Source organism: Lepeophtheirus salmonis, chromosome 9 (genome assembly GCF_016086655.4).
Source record: "Lepeophtheirus salmonis chromosome 9, UVic_Lsal_1.4, whole genome shotgun sequence".
NCBI lineage: Eukaryota > Metazoa > Arthropoda > Copepoda > Siphonostomatoida > Caligidae > Lepeophtheirus > Lepeophtheirus salmonis.
In genome coordinates, this window is record NC_052139.2 from 17,769,959 (window position 1) to 17,791,120 (window position 21,162).

Consider the following 21,162-nt stretch of genomic DNA (forward strand, 5'->3'; position numbering starts at 1 on the left):
GAATTGAGCATTTGAAATAACTTGTGTGATGTAGTCATTGAGATTGATGCATTTTCACAAATAACATTATGTTGAAAATGTTTACAAAATATATATTATGCATGTAATTAATTATAATCATCAAAGTGTGAGGCATTAATATCTTATAAGTAGTTATAATAAGTATTGTTGAAGTAGGATAATTAGTACATGTAGTGGTAGTATGTACGTAAAAACTAAATCGTATTATAATAATATATGGAATCATCACAGCTCTAAAAGTATCGTAGTTAATTTTGACGACATGAGTAACATTTGTCATCGTCAATTGCTATTAGTGGTAAAGCAAATTAAAATACTAAATAGTAAATAGAATAAGAGATAAATAAAAGTAGATGGGAAGGTAAAAGTGAGTATCCAGATTTGTACACATACATATTTGTGCTTTAAAGAAGCCTATTAAAAAATACAGAAAAAAATACACATTAAAATTTGTAAAAGTTCCTCAAATACATACATGATGATTGAAATGACTTTTCTTGTGCTAAAACAAATGTAATCAAATTAAAAGTAATGATGTCTACTTAATTACTGCTTTTGGCACAAAAATATAGATATATAAATAAATAAATTAATATTATTATTATTAATCACAGATAAATTAAAGAAGGTGGAGGGGTGAGATTCATCCTCACTGCATCGCTCCAACCTAAACCATCCTGATAGCTCTGATGGATGAGTAAGTAGAAGCCACATTTATATTAGTAAAGAAGGGTCAAAAGGGAGGAGATGGAATGGGGGCGATGAAACGTCACAACCATATTATTCTACAGAATTATAATTTGAATATATATAAATGTTATGTCATAGGATCAGTAGCTAAATACCAAATTAATAAATATATATAATATGTATGTCTATAGTCTATAGCTGCCGCAAATGAAGTTGAGTACGATGAGGGGGAATGAATAATTATAGTATTCCAATTTCCATCCCTGGGAGAGTTTTTTACATTATGTCGTTCCTGTGTGTCTCATCGTGAAGTAAATTTGATGACTCGTTGGCAGGTTTTGGAATAGAGGTATCATCCTCGTAATTGACCAAAAGAACAGTGCTTTCTCCATCTTCTACCTCATTATTAATTCTCCTATCCTCTCCTCCATTGATTGAAGGAGGATCACCACTATCCCCTCTTGGAAATAAGGTTTCATATACTGGATTCACAAAGTGTTTATTTGCATCTTCCATTTGGAAATGATTACTACGTCTTTGTCTTTTGGAACGAGGACGAAGGCGATGCGAATTATGAAAGTCATTGCCTCCATTCTCAAATTTATCTTCTTCCTCTTCATCCCCTTCGCCTTGAAGAAACATTCTGTTAGGGAACTCCATATTACTCGATATAAGATTTTCTGCCATTCGGCGATGTTTAAAAGCAAGGCCAAGTCTCTTTCGGCGCACACCAAATGCAAGGGCAAGGGCTACAATAAGTACAAGAACACAGGCTAATATACTTAATATTATCGTGAGTACTGTATAACGAATATCCTGATTCGAAACATCCGCATTGTCTAAAGTAGAAGTATTCAAGTCCATGTGACTTATTTTTTGATTACATCTCTCTCCGCCATAGGCATTTTTACAGACGCAAGTAACCACATCATCCTCGGACCATTGGCAAACTCCTCCGTTTAGACATCGATTCAAACATAGATTCTGTTTTTCACAGTGAAGGCCAGCGTGGTGTATTGGACATATACACTTTGGATGGTAGTGTTTATCCTTCACAGATACTTGACAAATACCTCCATTTAGACAGCGATGAAATTCACATGGACTGTGGGCATGAGACGGGATACGAACAGAGCAGTCGAGTCCCCCATAACGCTCAGTACATCGACAAACTTCTCTTCCGTTCAAAAGTATGCAAGTTCCACTGTTTTTACACTCTAATTTCTTACATCGAGTAATTTGGCATCGAGGACCTCCTGTTCCAGGTCTACAATCACAGCGACACTGTCCCGGAACTCGAACATTAGGCGTTCCCCCATTCAAACAGTATCGATCACACTTAAATGTTTGGCAATTGGGTCCAGCAAAATCAGGAGGACACAAACAATTATGAATACCTTCCTGAACAATACATGTACCATCATTGAGACAGGAACCAATTTGTGAATCACACATAGAAGTTTCACATCGTTCCCCAGTAAAAGTTTCTGGGCAAACACATCGAGGTTTTTCGTCATATGCATTGATAAGACATGTTCCACCATTCTCACAGGGATCCTTGGCACTAATACATCGCTCACACCTATCCCCAGAAAAACCAGGTCGGCATTTACACTTGGTAGAATTTTTCTCATCTAAGTAACAAACCCCATTATTTACACAAAGACTTTCACATGACTCTATCCGAGTTTCACAACGATCTCCTTCAAATCCTGCTGGACATACACAAATAGGCTTAGCAAAGTCTCCTTTGTTCTTTGGTGAGTCAGGAAAGCATACACCTCCATTTAGACAATAACCAGTGCAAATATATGTATCACAATATTTCCCACTATAAAAAGGATTGGTACACTTACAGTGGGCTTCAAGCTCACTACTTTTCTTAAATTGTCGTAAAATGCATTTTCCAGTGTGACATTGAATGCCTTCGCAAGCATCGCTTTTGAAGCCTTCCTCTTTTTTCACACAGAATGACCCGTTTTGATCCCGCTTAGTTGATAGATATCCATCCACACACTCGCATTTATATTTTTCGGGAGAAAGCATGATACAAATAGAGTTGGGATCAGAACAAGGACTAAGAAAACAGGGATTTGATATAGCTTTTTGCTTATGATTGTGTAGAACAACGAGATCAGAAATTCGAACACTATTTAGAAGAAAAGTACTGTCTTCTAATAATCCAATTTCTTGTATCTCACCTTTCCCAAATTTGTTAAACTTCACGACACGATTACGTTGATAATTAGAAAGGTAAATCCAATCTTCAAATACTTCAATTTGATCAGGTTTACCATCCTCTTTAGGACTAAACTTGCGAACAGTTTTTCTAGATGTACCATCCTTATACTGAATGCTCTCAATGCTATTTGATTTCAAATCGCTCCAATACATTCTATGAGCAAAATAGTCTATGGTTAAACTCTGAGGCCATCTTATTTTAGATTCGACTAAAGGCTTATGATTAGATCCATCTAAATCCGCTTGCATAATTCGAGGGTTTGAACCTTGATCTGCATAAAATAGCAGTCCAATTTCAGGATCCAGGACAATATTCACTGGTCGATCTAAATTTTTCAAAATGGTAAGTTTACCAAATGAAATATCAATGTTTATCATTGATATACTTCTCGAATAACCATCAATAAAATAAATGTCTTGAGATATCCAGTTTACGCACAAATCCTTAGGATCACGAATATCATTGATTAAAATACCACTTTCACGATTGGTATCACGTTTTATTCTCTGAGGTAATGTATCAACTGTTAATTTTCGATAGTATATAGAGCGGTCACTCTTGGAGCTCCAGACAATAACGGGTATACTTCTGTCATAAAATATATCAATAGCTGTGATTTTATATTTTTTGTCAAAATCTTGAAAATGAATTGATGAATCAGCAGAGGAGATAGCGTAAATGGAAGTTACTTTGATACTATTTTCTTGAGCAATAAGAAGAACAGGATCTTCCCCGAGGGCCTTGCAAGTTTTCTTGTCATGAGGAGCGTAGCCATCCTCACAAAAACATGCGGGCACCGTTTCATTTGTATGTCGTGACTTTTTAGGAAGACAAGATTGTGAACATGCACCAAATACGCATGGACCTTTTTCACAATCTCTTTCATCTTGTTCGTTTCCACAGTCATCAAAACCATCACAAAGCGCTTCCTTAGAAACACAGCGATTTACTTCACCACAAGATACAGATTCTGGAGGGCAAGAAGAAGAAAGAGAACAAGCAACCTGTGACTCATCTGATTCATCTGAACAATCAGGAATACCATCACAGACAGATGTCCAAAGAACACACTGATGTCTATTATCACAACGGTATCTATTAGGTTCACATAAATGTCGAGAGCACGCTTCGTCATCTTCATCAGATCCATCAACGCAATCAGCCTCTCCGTCACATAACCACTGAGAGCTAATACATTCAGAAGATCCACAAGAAAAGTGACCAACTCTACAATGGGACTGAGGACATCTATTTTCATCTGATCCATCGACACAATCTCTATCTCCGTCACAACGCCACTCTTTAGGGATACAAGTAGGAGGAGATGCACATCGAAATTCTTCCTCCGGATTACAAACCTGAGAGCAATACAACTCATCCGAACGATCCTGACAGTCAAAGTTTCCGTCACAAAGCTCCGACTCTTCAATGCAATTTCCATTAGAACAAGGTACTTGATGCAAGGAACAATTTTTAAAGTCCATGCAATCAATTTCGTCTGAATTATCACCACAGTCATCCTGTTGGTCACATCTCCATCTCTCATTGATGCAATGCTTATTTTTACAAATAAAACTGCCCTCACAATGAGTTATTAAGTCCACTGAACATTCATCCGAGCTCTCATCTTCACCCAATTCACAATCAGGATCACCATCGCATTTCCATACCTTAGGAATACATCGTCCATTGGGACATTTGAAGAGCTCCTCTGAGCACGTACGATTCGGACAGTTGATAGGTTCGTCTGAAAGAGAAGAGATTATTATTATACACTTGTATATATTTTGTATTAAATTATTTGAATAACGTTAAGTTTCTTAATTTATTACCAGTATTATCGCCACAATCATTATCCCCATCACAAACCCATACCGCGGGAATACATTTATTAGCTTGGCATTTGAAATGATTTATCGGGCACTCCTTTGGGGCACAATCATTTTCATCTTCTCCATTCAGACAATCATCAGTATAATCACACTTTCGATTTAGGGGTATACAGTATCCAGAATGGGTATAATTTCCTTGACATTTAAATTGGTTTTTCATACAATTATAATCATTGCAAAGACTCTCATCAGATCCATCTCCACAATCATCGTTTTGATCACCTAAGAAACAGGACAACTCTTATTAGATAATATCTATTAAATGGTATATGTATAAAAATAATCTATATCTGTGTATAAGTAAATCATTACAACTTACATATACGTATAGGAAGTACACAGTTTCCATTGTTACATTGAAATTCTCCAGCATGGCATTTGAAGGGAGGGCAATCTAGAGGTTCATCTAATCCATCACCACAGTCATCTTGTCCATCGCATTTCCACCAAAAAGGTATACATTTGAGAGTGTTCTCACAGACAAAATCAGTTTTTGAACAATTAGATTTACACGTGAGTCCATCTTCATTCAGAACATGGCTTTGAGGACATGCACATGTTCTATTGGGAGGAATTCGATGTCCTCCTTTGTCAGAAGGTCTTAAAAGACAAAGTGCTTCGCATCCACCATTATTAATGCAAGGATTGGAAGGTAGATTTGGTTGGCGTAGAGGATGATATATCTGAATATATATTTTAATTTTTTATAAATGATCCTGTTACTTATAAATCTATAATTAGACAAATTCTTACATGAATATCCATTGGTCGATGAGATAGTTTTGCAATGGTTACATTATCTTTACCAGAATATTTATGACACCTTTCGATGGTCTTTGTCTCCCAGTCTGTCCAATATATATAATCTTCAAATACAGTTAAAGCAAAAATATGATGAAGTTGAGCATGAGGATTCAAGCCTCGTGAGATTACAATTCTAACATTTTGACCTTCTAAATCAGAAACTGCAATAAAATCTTTATCAGCATCTCCAAAGTATAACTCTTTGGTTGTGTAATCAATCGCAATTGCGTTAGGCCAACCCAAATTAGATTTTAAAATTACTCTTGGATTAGATCCGTCCATTCCTGCTTTACCAATGTGAGGTTCAGACCCCCAATCTGACCAATACAAATAACCTTCTAAGGGATCTAAAACAATGGCTCTAGGTTCATTCAACCCAGAATCAATTAATGTTTTTCGATAGGCACCGTCAAAATTAGAGACTTCGATCATATCACTACCTTTGTCACACCAGTACAAATTCTTAGCTACCCAATCAATAGCTATACCATCTGGATTGCGCAAAGTTACTAGTCGCTGAATTTCCTCATTTTCCTCGTTTCCAAAATTACATTTTTTCTTCAGTTGAGAGCCTCTCTTAGTAACTTCAGACCAAAACAAACATTCAGATTCCCAATCAAAATCCAAAGCCACAACATTGGATTGATTTTTAACTAAATATTCTGAATTTTCAATAAGATCCATTTGGGTAATGTAGTATCCATTGGAAAATATTATTTTAGTGGAATCCTTTCCAGTTACATTAGCCTTGCATCTATGACCTTTATCGATAGGAATGTAACCCGAGACACATGCACACTTGTACGAACCCGGTGTGTTCAAACAGATCTGTGAACAAGGGTAAGACGTGACACATTCGTCAATATCATCACAAGACGTCGGGTCACTTGGACGTATTTGATAGCCTTCATGGCATTGACATTCGTAACCGATAGGTTTATCTCTGGTGATATAAATATATGTTTATATAAAAAATTAACGGTTAAATTAAAAAATATATACTTACTCGCAAATATGGGCACAAGTAAATGGATTCTCACACTCATTTATGTCGCACGATGCTTCATCAGAATAGTCACCACAGTCATTTTGACCGTCACATAAAGAGTCCCATGAGACACATGCCTTATTTTTACATTCAAATTTTGACTGATCATCACAACTTCCAAGAACGAATACAGGTGACTGTGATTGATTACTACTTATAATAACTGATGAATATTTGCTACAAGTACTCTGCAACTCATCAGACTCGTCATCACAATTTGAAATACCATCACACAGTTTCTGTGGAGAAATACAATGCATGTCCCCACTTCGTACACAACAGTACAATCGTTTAGGTCTAAAACTATAATCGCATGTCTCTGGTTCATCAGAACCATCAAGGCAGTCATCATTGTAATCACAATAATAAGAATTATCGACACATATACCATTGAAACAACGAAATTGATTGGGATGGCAGTTACCGAGAGGTGCGAGGTAGATGGGACACCCTGTCTCATCCTCATTTTTAGGACAGTCGGAATTACCGTCACATACCCATAGTTTAGGTATACAAACTCCTGTCGAGTTACATCGAAATTCAGAATCAGAATGGCATTCAACTTTACAATCCATTTCATCACTCTGATCGCTACAATCAGGTGTTCGATCACAATACCATTTTCTGAAAAAATTAATTAAATAAAGAAGTAATGTTTTAGAAATATATGTATGAAATTTTTACTTACTTTGGAATGCACTGTCCATTGTTACATTTGAATTGATGTTCCTTGCAATAATAGTGACAATTTTGTTCATCAGATTCATCTTTGCAATCTTTATCCCTATCACAAACCCAACTTTCGGAAATACACCGATTGTCTCCTAAGCATTGAAAAGTACCAAGAGGACAATGATCAGATTCACTGCCCACAATTGAAGAATTATCACAATTCTTCTCATCTGAATTATCCCAACAATCATTTTTGCCATCACATCTCCATTCAGGAAGAATACAAGCAGTTGTGTACGCACAATTCTCAAGTAATATTTTACTTTCGTCAAAGGAAGAGATGTTCGAGGCTGCACAGTTAACTTTAGGACAATTTATTTCATCTGATGCATCTTCACAGTCTGGTACTCCATCACATTTCCGATGTTCTTCCAAACATGGACCTCCAATCGAACACACGAACGGTTTATTTTCAGGACAAAAACATCCTGTTTCGTCAGAAAAATCCCCACAATCATCAATACCATTACACTTACTACTTTCTGGTATACATCGACCATTGGTGCAATGAATAAACCCAGACTTGCAATGACGTATTGCACAGTATTTGAGATCTTCATCTGAGCCATCTGGACAATGATTCAAACCATCGCAGGTTAAGGTATATAAAATACAAACATCATTTGCACTACATTGAAATTCATTGGTTTGTTGACATGTTCGATGAGTTGAGCTTATGTCCATACATCGCTTTATATCTCCAGGGATTGATGATCTACCTTCTCTACATTTACATGCAGGATCCCCACTTTCATCTAAAGTACAGATATCCTCACAGCCACCATTTAATATCAAACAGGGATTATGATTGGCACATTTTGACTCTGGGCCGACTGCTATAATTGACATGGGCCTAGGAATATCTCGCTTTAGCCAATATACTTCTTCTCCTGTTCGTTTGTTAACTCTAATAACAGCATGAAGAAACCAATCAGCAAAGAAAAGATACTGACCATACACTGCTAAATCAAAGGGATGGTGAGCCTTAGTCAACACTGTTCGAATTAAATCATTCAGGTCAACCCTTTCTATTTTATTGAGTTGAGCATCTCCCCAAAAGAGTACTCTTTCAACAGGATCAAGAGCTAGTGCGTTAGGAGTGTGAATGTCAGTTGTTATGATGGATTCAAGACCATATCCCGAAAACCAGGATCTTTGAATACTTGGCTGATTAGTGTTCCAATTTGTAAAATAAACTTTCCCCTCACAAGAATCGATATCAATACCTCTCAGTTCATCATCAGGTTTCATTTGAAGAACGAGTTCAATTTCAAATCGTTGAAAATCTCCTTTTTTAATAAACTTAAGTCTACTTATTGAATTGTCAGTGTCAGAAGTCCAGTATAACGATCTATATTCATGGGAATATGCAAGGCCTTCAACTGCTCCTAGATCTGAGACGAGTATCCTATGATTTGAACCATCAAATTGAACAGAATTGATTGTTCCTCTCTGAATGTCAGAGTAAAATACAATTTTAAAGTCGTAATCGTAAGCTAATCCAATTGCATTTTTCATCAATTTTTTATGCGTAATAGGAGGTAGAGGAACATTAGAATCATTGAACATATGCAATGATTCAATACGAGACACTCTTGAATACATAAGAAAAGCATCATAGTCTTCACAAGTTAATCCATCCGATGCGACTTTCCCGTAAGAGCATGCACATTTGGCACTCTGACCGTCGAACAAACATAGTTCTTTGCAACCACCATTGTTATTTCCGCAAGGATTAGTATGGATAGTTCCCCCTGGAAAAGCTTTATCTCTTAATGTGAAAATCTGTAAATCTCCTTTGAAGTTATTATTTCTATCAAGTGTTCGTACTCTATCAGTATCAAGTTGAATAGAATTTAAACTACCATTTTTAAGACTTAAATCAATCCAAAATATTCGTTTATCAAAAAATGCTATGCCATTTGGGGAATCTATGAGTTTCGAAGATTGTAAGCGTCTCAATATTTTGCGTCTTGATGAACCGTCATACTTCACTGACATAATACAACTGAGACCAGCGTCCGACCAGTAAAGCCTTTCTTCTCTTAAATCCAGGGTTAATCCCATAACCGATTCAATATCTGCATTTATTAAAATGGTACGATTTGATCCATCCAGTCTTGACCTTTCAATTTTAGGAATTCGTCCAATATCCGACCAAAATAAAATCCCTTTAGTTGGATCAACTGCCAGAGCAGAAGGTCGATCTAAATTATCTGATATTATAATATATCGATGTTTCCCTTCAATATCAGACAACTCAATAACATCAGAGTCATCATCAGTCCAATAAATATTTCTTGCAATCCAGTCTATCACGATTCTTTGAGGAGAATTCAAATCAGTCACTACAATACGTGTATCTGTGCCATCCCGGTTTGATCTATAAATTGAGTTAAAACCTATCCAAAAGATAATGTTATTCTCAGGTAATACTCCAACAGCTGATGGTTTCTTAGCACCCGAAATAGGAGTTAATGCGTCATCTGCTTGAAATGATGGGCCTTCTGTGCTCCTTCCATGCAGACCTAAATCATCAGAAAATAATAGAAAGTCCTTTGGAGTTGCTTTACAATATGTCCCATTAACCAAAGTGTAACCAATAGCACACGCACAAACATGAGTTGCAGGACTATTGGGTAAGCACAACTGCTCACACTTATTCATGGGATTTCTAGAGCAAGCATTTTCTCCATGTTGCGCTTCTGGATCAAATACTTTAAGTGAAAGAATTTCCCTCGTAGCATTAATCAATACCTTAGCATTAGAAAAACTACTAGAGGAATAAGATAATTTGAAAAGAGATGTACCATCGGAGTAATATAGGTCATTATGATGTAATGTGATGGATTTAATTTTGGGAGAGGATTCCACAACATTTAGCTTATTTGTTTTAAAATCCCAATATTCAACGATTCCTCTATCTGAATCAGAAGTTCTAATCCAATAAAGACGATGATGTTCTTGAGAATAAGAGAGACATTTGATATCAATTTGCGATGATTGAGAGGAAAAGTTTGTAATTTCATTTTCAACATGGCTTCCATCCATTCTTGACATTTTGAGCTCAACTTGTCTATAAGAACGCTTTTGAACCCAATAAAGAAGGCCAAGCGTGGGTGCAACAACAATATCTTGAATTAAGCTAGCATTTTGAATAAGAGTAGTAACAAAATGCCCTTCTAAATTTGATACATATAAGCTAGATTTGAATTGAGATGTTTTACCTATGCTTGAAGAAAAGTACATATTTCCGGATATCCAATCAATGGCCAGTCCTAATGTATCTTTAAGAACATTTTTATCTATCAGAGTGATAATCTGACTCTCATCGGAGAGACTTTTACTTAGTATCTTTTGTTTTTTCAATATCCAGTAGAAGCAATTAGTATTTTTTGAAAAATCTAAAGACAATGATGATGAAATTGGGATGGGAGGAAGTATATGAGATTCTATATCATCAATATCAACTCCCATGATTTCTTTTGATGTAGAATAAATGAGAGCAGAAACGTGCGGGATACAAAGCTTATTATTAGATGGACTTAACTTCATCCTATGAGGGCAAGCACATGAACCAGCAGTTTCATTTTTGATAAAGCATAAATGTGAACATCCTCCATTGTTTTGTAAGTAGCAAGGATGAATTGATCTAGGAAGAGGTTGGCGAGAGGAATGTAATACTTTCACATCATAAGGAAATCCAGAAATTCCGTCAGCGATTATCTGTAAATCAGATCCGTTCCATTTATTTGCTTGAACAACAGATTTCGTTTTCCAATCACTCCAATAAACATGGTTCTCAAATAAAGATATGGCAAAAGGATGTGACAGGTATTCATGACCTCGCAATATTTCAATAATGTCTTTTCCATCATATGTCATAGTATGAATAGAATCCATACTTGAATCGATCCAATATAAACGTTTGGAAAAATAGTCAGGAGTTATAGCATTGGGTAATGATCCCTCGTCATACTTCCTAGAGTAAATAACATTTCGTCCATTTCCAGTCATATCTGCAGATTCAATTCTAACAGCATCATGCTCCCAATCTGTCCAAAACATTAGTCCAACTCGAGGATCAAGTACTAAGCCTCGAGGAGACTCCATACCATGTTTCCCCGCGATCAAAGTTCGCCTATGCTTGCCTTGCAAACTGCTTACCTCTATGGTTCCTAAAGCGCTTTCCAACCAATATAAGTTTCCCCCAATCCAGTCTACTGCAAGACCTTTTACTGCAGTTAGTCCATTTTCAACTATGGTGATAACATTTGAAACAGACCCAGCTAGAAGGGTTCCCCTATATATTTTATTGTCCACAACGTCAATCCAATAAACATGATCACGAATACGAGTATGGTAGAAATCTAGTACAACAGCATTTCTAAGATTGGAGATCACTGATCTTGTGTACCGTGTTTTCAAATCAACTGATCTTATTTCATCAAGTGTGCTAAAGAGAAGTACGGGACGAGATGTATCTTTACTTTTACATGAAAACCCATCTTGCAAATTGAGATAATAGGTATTGTCTCTGCAAAAGCATTTGTGTTTATTTGTAGAAACACTTTTACAGCCCTGGGAACAAGTTCCCCAACGGCTACAAGGATGATCTTCTTCGCATCTCATTTTATTTTTTAAATTCAAATGCATTCCTTCTGGACAGTGGCATCTACCCCCATCAGGCGAATTTTGGCAAAAATTAGAGCATTCTCTTTCCCCGATTTTACCACAGTAACCCTCATCACACAAAAGACCCTCATCCGAGCCATCAGCGCAGTCAATGACTTTGTTGCATAACTTCAATACCTCAAGACACATTGTTTTATTGCTCACCTTACTTTTACATGAATGTGAAGGATATTCACAGGAGATAGTCAGGCTCAGGCAGTCCTCAGTTTCATCAGAGTTATCAGTACAGTCAAAGTGTCCATCACACCAATATCCTTTCAATATACATTCACCGTTAGCACATTTGCGCTGAGTTGATAAATCACAGTCCGAAAGACCACAAAACACATTATTATGTTCATCTGATCCATCAGAACAATGAACAACACCATCGCAAACGTTTGCTTTATCAATGCAATCTCCACTACGAGCACACATAAACTCCTCCTTTCCACACTTGGTTGAACTTAAAGAACAGTAATTTTCATCAGAGCCATCATCACAATCTAAAGCTCCGTCACATTTTTTTGATGCATTTATGCACTTGGAATCACGATTGCACAAAAAGCCCTTGCAGGTTTCATTTTCATTATGGCAATTTAATTCATCGCTGTTATCTGAACAGTCCTTTTCATCATCACAAACACCAGAAATGGGGATACAACTACTATCAGCATCACAACTGAATTCATTTGGAAGACAGAAGAGGGGTAACTCATTTTTTGATGAACCATTATTGCAATTTCCTTCATCTGAAATATCATTTCCTCCACAATCATACACTGAATTGCACACTGAGAAATAATGTAAACAAATCCCGGTTTCCTGAAGGTAAAAAAAAATTATACATTTCTTTAAAATTTCACTCTTTAGGGTGTACAATGTAAGATGTACAAATAGTATACCTTGCATTGAAACATATCATCACCACACGTCCTTGATAAACATAAACCTGGATCCTCATCTGAACCGTCCATGCAGTCATCATATCGATCACAAATAGATTCCAACTCAATACAAGAGGCTTTGTTTGCACACATAAATTGATTATCCTTGTCACATGTAATATTTTGACAGGCAATTAAAAGATTTTCATCCGACCCGTCCTCGCAATCAATTTCACCATCACATCTACATACATATAACAATATTCATTTACAATGAGCAATCTTATAATTTATAATAGAAGCAACTACTCACTTAAGATTTAGGTCAATGCAATGCCCATTTGAACACGTAAATTGATCTTTAGCACAATAAGGAGGGGGTACCCATCCTTCGATCGCTTCGCAAGATACTTTATCGTCCTTGAGGAAATAACCATCTCTGCAGGCACAAACACTTCTGCCAGAAGGTGTGAGAAGTCTTAAATCTTGACATTCGTATCCACCTTCTATTTCAGGTGGAAATCTTTTGTCAAAAACTTTGAGGGAAAATATTGATGGATTTTCTTTGGTGAAAATAGTTGGAGAAGATGTTCCATTAAGATCTAGCCTCATAATATCACCTCGCTCAAATTCTGACCAATATAAAGCTCCTCTAAAATAAGCTAATCCATAAGGGTGGCTAAGATAATTTGAAGATTTCAAATGAACCATTCGTTGTTTTGTAGTCAAATCAATAGATTCCGCCGTTTCTAAAAATGTATCCACCCAAAACAATTTTCCACTTGCTACAGTAAGACCATTAGGCCAAAGTATTCGGCTAGAGACAATTACTTGTCGATCAGATCCGTCAAAGCCAGATCTTTCAATCTTCGCAGTTTCTTTCAGAGTAATTCCAGTTCCTGATGGCCAATCTGACCAATAAATATATTTTGACTCAATATCCAATACTATAGACCTTGGATGAGTTAGATTAAAACTATGAAGTGTCATCCTTTTTTCTCTTTTGTGAAGAGGCACCACAAATATAGATCTTTTACCTTCATCAGTCCAATACAAGTTATTCCCAATCCAATCAACTGCTATACCCATGACACTATTTAAGCCACTCGTAATAAAATCCTGTTGATTTCCTCTTTCAAGATTATGCTTAATAATTTTATTGTCTTCTAGATCCGCGACGAAAAGAGTCTTTGTTTGAGGATGAAAATCCATTGCAGTGGGTTTCTTTAAATTAACGATGGGAACTGCAGACTCAAGAGTAGGATCATCAAAAGCCACTCCTTTCACTATACCTAACTTTTGAAATCCATATAAGAGATAAAAATCTTTTTTAACCCTAATGCATCTAGAGTCTGATCTTGGAAAAAGTTCGAAGCCAGAATGACAAATACATTTATAGTATGGAGAAATCTCAATAGGAATACACAAGTGATGACAAGGGTCCAAAGATATACATGGATGTGCAATACTACCATCACTTAGAGTTTTAGTATGATTAAGAGGCTGTCTCATTCGATGAAAAACTTTGAGACCTGATGGACGAGTTAGTCCTCCAATCATAGCTTCACTCCGATTTTCAGTAGGAGATAGATTTATTCTTATGACAGAATTATTCCTCCTGCTTGTTGCATAGATGATATTTTCGAACAAATCTAGCCCAAAGAGTCCTTGTAAAGGAGTACTAACAGAAATCATTTTACGATTATTTCCATTATAGTCAGTACTTTCAACTGAATTCAGATAAGTATCTACCCAATAGATACGTTTCTTTACAAAATCAACAGTGATACCATGAGGATAAACTGTTTTCTTATCAGTAATGATTCGTCTATTAGACCCATCCAAATTAGATCTTTCAACACGAGCATACTCACCGCCCCATAATGTAAAGAATAAGAATCCTTTGTTTGGATCAACGGCCAGCCCTCTAGGTTTGTCCATTCTTGTAGATAGGATAATTTTACAGGAAAAGGAGGGAGAAGTTCTTGGAGATCGACATAAGAGAATAAGCTCTTTACTTTCATCCGCCATATACCAGTTATGAGATGCCCAATCCAGAGTAATAATGGTTACAGAATTAAATGAATAAGGATTAGGACTTTTGAAATACCACAGAGGAGACTCTCCTTTACTTTCCCCACAAGCCATAACATAACCATCTTTATTTCTTGTCAACCAACAAAAACTTTGATTTCGATGATTAAAGTCTAATGTTACAACGTCTGTGGCATCTAAAGATCTTAAAGCAGTTCCATTTAAGAAAAATGAATGCAAAGAAGATGAATCGGCAACGAGTAAGGTTGTGACATCTTCTGGAGGAACATTAATGGCAGTACATGAACGATCATCCTTATTCAGAACATAGCCTTCAGTACAACTACATTTAAAAGATCCAATTGTATTCGTGCAAACTTGATCGCACGTGCTCTCATTCTTCAGTAAAAAAAAAAAACAAGTATAAATAAAATTATGAATTACGACTTTCAAAATAATTACTAATGATCCTTTACTTACTCTACATTCATCGTGATCAACACACTGGGATACATCATGGCCATCAATTTCTTCCCCATCCCTACAATAGCATTTAGGACCTCTCCAGGAGATAGCACATCTATAGGAACATTTTAATTTAATACATGATTTAAGTTTGCATTGAGGTCCTTCATCAGAATTGTCGGGGCAATCAATTTTGTGGTCACAAAATCTTGATAGATGCATGCACGTCGTATTGTCCTGGAATATACACAAATTTTTCCGAATTGAGTGAATTAAAATATAATCATTTTGAATAAATATGTATACCTTGCACATTAATTGATTAGCAGCGCAAGTGACATTCTTTCGACAGAGCGACGAGGATTCATCAGATTTATCCAGGCCCAGAGTAGAATTTCCACAATCCAACTCGTTATCACATATCCATCTATTAGCAATAAATAACACATACAAATATAATTTTACAGATAAATATAAGAAATCTATTTACCTCAAGGGAATGCACTCCCCACTTTTTTTACAGAGAAAGTGCCCCTCTTTGCAATTACCGGATTCCTGTGATTTTAGACAATCCTCACCTTCATCACTCTCGTCTAAGCAATCAGGTACTCCGTCACATTTTTTAGAAAAATCTATACACTTTTGGCCATCGGTGCATTCATATTGATTTGAGAGACAATATAATTTCTTCAATCTCTCATTCTCATGATCTGTTTTTTCTATGCTCAATCCAACATAAAGTGTTAAGAGTAAGAGAATACATGATCGATTGACAAAGTTCTCCATTACTAATTGACTCTTAAATAAATATCCGCATTTTAAGGTTGAAGGAAAAACAGTCTCCAGAGAAGAATTCAATCTGAAATAAACCATGGAGAAATGTCCCTTTTTTAATTATTATATTGTTTTGAATGACATGCCATGACACTATTATCGCTAATTTACTTCTTAAACAACAAATTTATAAAGCATATATTATATATAAAATAATAATAAGTTCCATTACATTATGACCTAAGACATTCCGTGTAATTTTGAAGCCTCTTAAATTATACCATTCAGATTTAAACTACAAATAATAATATCAAAGAAAATCAAAAAAAGATCTAAATTAAAAAAAAAAAATAATAATAGATCATTCAAAAGTCGTTTTAGGTACATTTGTAATCAATTTCATACCCAAATAGGTAATAATCTAATTTTGTAAATATTAATTATTGATTAAATGCTTCATCATTTGCATTAAAAAATAAATCATTTATTAGTATCAATTATTACGTAACACTTGAGCTGATAAACAAGAAAAGTGAATAAATAGAAATGACAAAACATCCAATGAAATGAAATCAAACAACTACAATTAAAACGAATTTACATTAAGCAGTCAAAAAAACAAAAATAATAATAGTAGTATTATGTATAAACTTCTTTGAAATCTCGGTGGAAACAAACAACTTTTTTTGCCAGATAAACTTTGCAGTAGAATTAGGAAATATAAGTTAATTCATGTCAAAACATGAATTTGAAAATAAAGATATACCCCTTTACAAAATATGTATACTCATTAATCATAAACTATTGGGAATGTTTGTAAAACAACCTTACCTTCACTGAGAGTAAATTTGTAATTATTTTTTTCTTTTAAAGAGACAATTATTTTTGTTTTTTTTTGGTTTTTTTTTTGTAAAGTAGGGTTGAATCTGTTAATTGAATAATAGTCGTTAAAAGAAGTATAAATCACTTAAGCATGCCTTTGGAAGAATATTATTAGCAAAGGCGAACTCAACAATAAACGAAAAGAAATCCATATAAAGAATGGGACAATGAAAGGGTATATGAATAAATATAAATATATATGTATATTGCAAAGAAAGAGAAACTCAAAAAAGGGCTTTCTCTTTTTAGGATTTGAATGCTAAGGAGAGGCAAGAAGAAGAAGGGAGGGAGATATTCTTTATATTTGGGAAAGAAGGGCTCTTTCTAAATGCATTTATAGATTCCCTCCCCACCTCTTTTGCCAAACATAGCCCAATAGGGCCAAAAATATTGAGATAGCAAAATAAGACATTGGAGTTGTTCACATATGCATACTCCCCCCATAAAAATGATTTTATATCATGAGAAAAATATGTGCATAATGCTGAAGTGCGTTCAGTTGCCATCCTTGGATAAAGGCACCTTATAGAACGGGTTGGACAGCCATGCTAGCCCGTGGCTAGTAAAAAACTAGTCAGGTTAGTCCAGGGTGGCCTGTATCTAGCCCGTTTGGCTACGTAATGTCTCTTATAAACTGCAATTTTGGGTTCAAATTATGAGTATGACCTTGTGTCAACGTCTCATACGTCGAATAGGCATTGAAAACAAATATTATGGGTGTTTTTTTAAGTAAAATATATATACTTTTAAAAATTATGAGGTAGTTTATAAAAAAATTAACTAGCCTTATAAGCTCTCCTTATAGATTATTATAAAAATTAGGCGCCAGTGATATTTTAGAGTCTCCATGGGATACAATGACTTATGATGACTATAGTGTATCTGATGACCCCCCTCCAAATTTATATAATAGTCAGCAGTCCCTTTCATATTTATGTCGTGTAGAATTGCAACATGTATAACCACATCCTACAATATTAAATATCTTCGTCTTAAACTGCATTATTTAATAACCAACTATTAATTGATACCTTCATTTCATTTTTATCTATTAAAATTACATGCTTATTATGTAATAATGAATAATATAACTGTGGGCATTATTATAAATCCTAATTTCTCCTCGCACACTATTTTTCTTCTCAAAATAGACATCCGTAGACCTTAATAAAACCAGGGATTATATACTAATCAAAAAAAATATGATAATAGAGAAGGGAGCGGATTTTTTTGTAGTTGTTTATTTGTTGGTTGGATGGTCGGAGAGTTATAAGCATATAACATATGTACACATTTTTTTTTTGGTTGGGGCGGAGAATTTTTATGAAAACATCCATTCTTAAGAAAAAAAAATTGAAAAATTTAATTTTTTGAAAATAATTTAAGCTTAAATTATTTAGAAAAAAATTTCAAAAATGCACAGCTATTCTCAAGAAATATAACTTTTTGGAAAAAAATTTCAAAAATTCAATTTCAAATATATATAAAAAAAAAGAAATTAATTATTACATTTTTTGGAGAAAACTCCATAGCTATTCACAAAAAAACTAGATTTTTTGGAAAAAAAATTCAAAAATCTACAGCAATTCTCAAAAAATTTAATTTTTTTTAAAAATTCAATTTCAAATATAAAATTAAAAAAAAAAAGAAATTAAATATTACATTTTTTCGAGAAAAATTCATAGCTATTCACAAAAAAACTAAATTTTTTGGACAAAAATTTCTCAAATCCATAGCTATTCACAATAAATTAAATTTTTGGGAAAAAATGGAAATATTAAATTTTCTAGTAAAAATTCCTAAATTTTGGGGGGCTACAGCCCCTCCTGCTAACCCCTTCCAAACGCCCCTGATGACCTTGTTGGACGGGGAGTAGAATTAAGGCTTAACCCTGGAGTCATTTCTACCAATATCATTGCTAGATACGGAGTGGGATTTGTGTTAATTTATCTCTTCTCATAGCTGTTCACAATTCATTTAATACAACGGAATGACAACTATGCTGATTTCCCCTCAAACATTCTTCAAATTATCATGGTGAACACGTTAATTTTCCTTTTCTTTTTTAACATATCAGCAGATCATATAATTTTCCCCTATGATTATATCCCTAGATCACTACTTCTTTAATGCCGATTTTTAGCAATAATACATACAATGTTTTCCGACATTATAAGTCTATAAATATAATAAACTATAGAAAAATTTAAAAAAAAAAAACTGCTCGCACTGAATAGTAGTGCAAATTACGAAATAACAGCCAATTCAATTTTTTATTTATTTAACAAAAATACCTTGTGAATTAGATAATAATATTATGAATACATTGATTTTGTATTCTAAATTCTAAATATGCATCTTGATAATTATTATCTATAGAAAAAAATTTGATTTGATATAATGATGAATTGAAATTAAATAAGAAAATTGTGTGCATGATATATATTGCTGAAAATAGATAAGATTTCTATAACAGAAAACAATTGATTCATTATTTGGAATACAATTTGGTTGTTTTTTTCATAACTATATTAATAGATAAGTATATTTTCTCTATGACTATAGTATACTGTTTTGAAATCACACTTTATTGTTTAAGCACTTCGAATTATTTATTTTTTCCACATATATTGCTTCAAATGCATATTTAAAAAAATATATTATTATCTTTATTCATATCATATATGGGTCATTCCATGAAAAATGTAAACTTTTTTTCGTACATTTTGAATAAAATTTGATTTGTCAAATAACCTTAAATATTTCATATTCTCTGCCCTCTGGTTCATGGGCTCGGTACATATGAGAAGTTTAATTAGTTCATATATACGAAATGATAAAATAAAATTTCATTTTTAATTGTTTCTATTGGTATAATGCTTATAAATTCATGGAAATCCTTCAGTAGTTAAGCGTTAAGAAGTGACATAACTTCATTGTATTTTATTAATACAGCCAATACAGTTTTACCATTAGTTTTGGTAAGGGATAAATTCTACCTTAACCATTTATTAAGATATAAATTAACCTTAGATTTATAAAAAATTGATATTTATGTGTTTTATGGACTGAAATTTTTTGGTAAGTCGCTTTTTTGAGACAGTGTTAACAAAAGAAATTGCTTAATTACCTACGATTTACAATTTTTTAATATGATCGAAGTTAATTAATTAACTCATTTTTTATTAAACACCTACATTAACATATATATCAAAACTTGAAAAGCTTTTATATTTCTCTTCGTAAATAGTATAGGACACATTGTGCTAAACTAAGATAAATAAGTATTTTACTAAAAATAATCAAATATTTCAATAAGACGAGTACAAAATGATATAAAACAAACACTATATACTTGAATTTGACACTAAAAGCATATTAAGTTAGAGTATTGATATTGCCGTAAAATAATCCTATGATAAATTGACCTCATGTTAATACCTTAATTAATTTGTAGCCTTGGAAAGACACTCTTAATTAACTTATTATTAATTATTATAAATGAGGTTCATCACTAACTCTCGTCAATTAAAATGAAGTCATATAAACGAAAGGAATCACTCCTCTCCATCCTTAGTAATAATTGCAATCCGTCAAACCGAGATGCTAATGAGTAATTAGCATTTAATCACTATTTTGATAAAATTCAAAACTAACTAGAGATGAGTTAAATATACTTACAGCACGGAAAAACATTGAAAAAACAATTGCACATCATAAAAAATCGGTTTTAGAAGAGATGTGTCGGGGGTTCAAGATCTTTGTGACACGTACTTGGAGGAGTAGGAAGAATTGGAGCTCCGTTCGTAGGTCCGCGGGCCCTTTTATTTTTATTTTTCAAAAAACACAACATCAGTATGCGCGAAGAAGGAGAAAATGCGCAAGATCCCCAAGTGTGCACCAATCAAATGGTGGTAGTTGTCTTTTCTGTTGTCATTTACTTTTGCTCCTCATGCAATAACAAACTTTTACCTTAAATAATAAAAATCACCTATACACAATTATATTTTAACTTAT

General features: G+C 34.2%; 2 protein-coding genes across 5 annotated transcripts in view; one reads left to right on the plus strand and one right to left on the minus strand.

Moving 5' to 3' along the window:
* Polr2I (RNA polymerase II subunit RpII15) overlaps window positions 1-21,162 on the plus strand; it is a 566,921-nt gene that overhangs the window by 536,884 nt on the left and 8,875 nt on the right. The window lies entirely within an intron of this gene.
* On the minus strand, window positions 384-21,117 carry LRP1 (LDL receptor protein 1). 3 transcript variants are annotated; one of them, XR_011781910.1, is made up of 13 exons: window positions 20,827-21,117; window positions 15,980-16,348; window positions 15,796-15,916; window positions 15,505-15,726; window positions 13,304-15,423; window positions 13,009-13,234; window positions 7,386-12,928; window positions 6,656-7,321; window positions 5,599-6,592; window positions 5,165-5,528; window positions 4,786-5,067; window positions 867-4,700; window positions 670-806 (listed from the first exon to the last, which is right to left on the minus strand). XR_011781910.1 is itself a non-coding variant. In XM_040719570.2 (12 exons), the coding sequence occupies exons 2-12, from the start codon at window positions 16,273-16,275 to the stop codon at window positions 988-990; spliced, it is 14,547 nt and encodes a 4,848-aa protein (XP_040575504.1). In that variant the 5' UTR covers window positions 16,276-16,348; window positions 20,827-21,117; the 3' UTR covers window positions 384-987. The 3 variants fall into 3 exon arrangements, 2 of the variants coding, with proteins under 2 accessions (XP_040575504.1, XP_071747340.1); XM_040719570.2 differs by having other exon boundaries at window positions 384-4,700; XM_071891239.1 differs by lacking the exon at window positions 20,827-21,117 and adding an exon at window positions 17,095-17,371 and having other exon boundaries at window positions 384-4,700.

Bases quoted from the DNA above. Each gene is read 5' to 3' on its own strand.
- LRP1 (XM_040719570.2), bottom strand. From the start codon at position 16,275: ATGGAGAACTTTGTCAATCGATCATGTATTCTCTTACTCTTAACACTT. The intron at 15,727-15,795 runs GTATACATATTT...TGTATATTCCAG, and splicing joins CTAATCAATTAATGTGCAAG to GACAATACGACGTGCATGCA. The intron at 7,322-7,385 runs GTAAGTAAAAAT...TAATTTTTTCAG, and splicing joins AATGGACAGTGCATTCCAAA to AAAATGGTATTGTGATCGAA.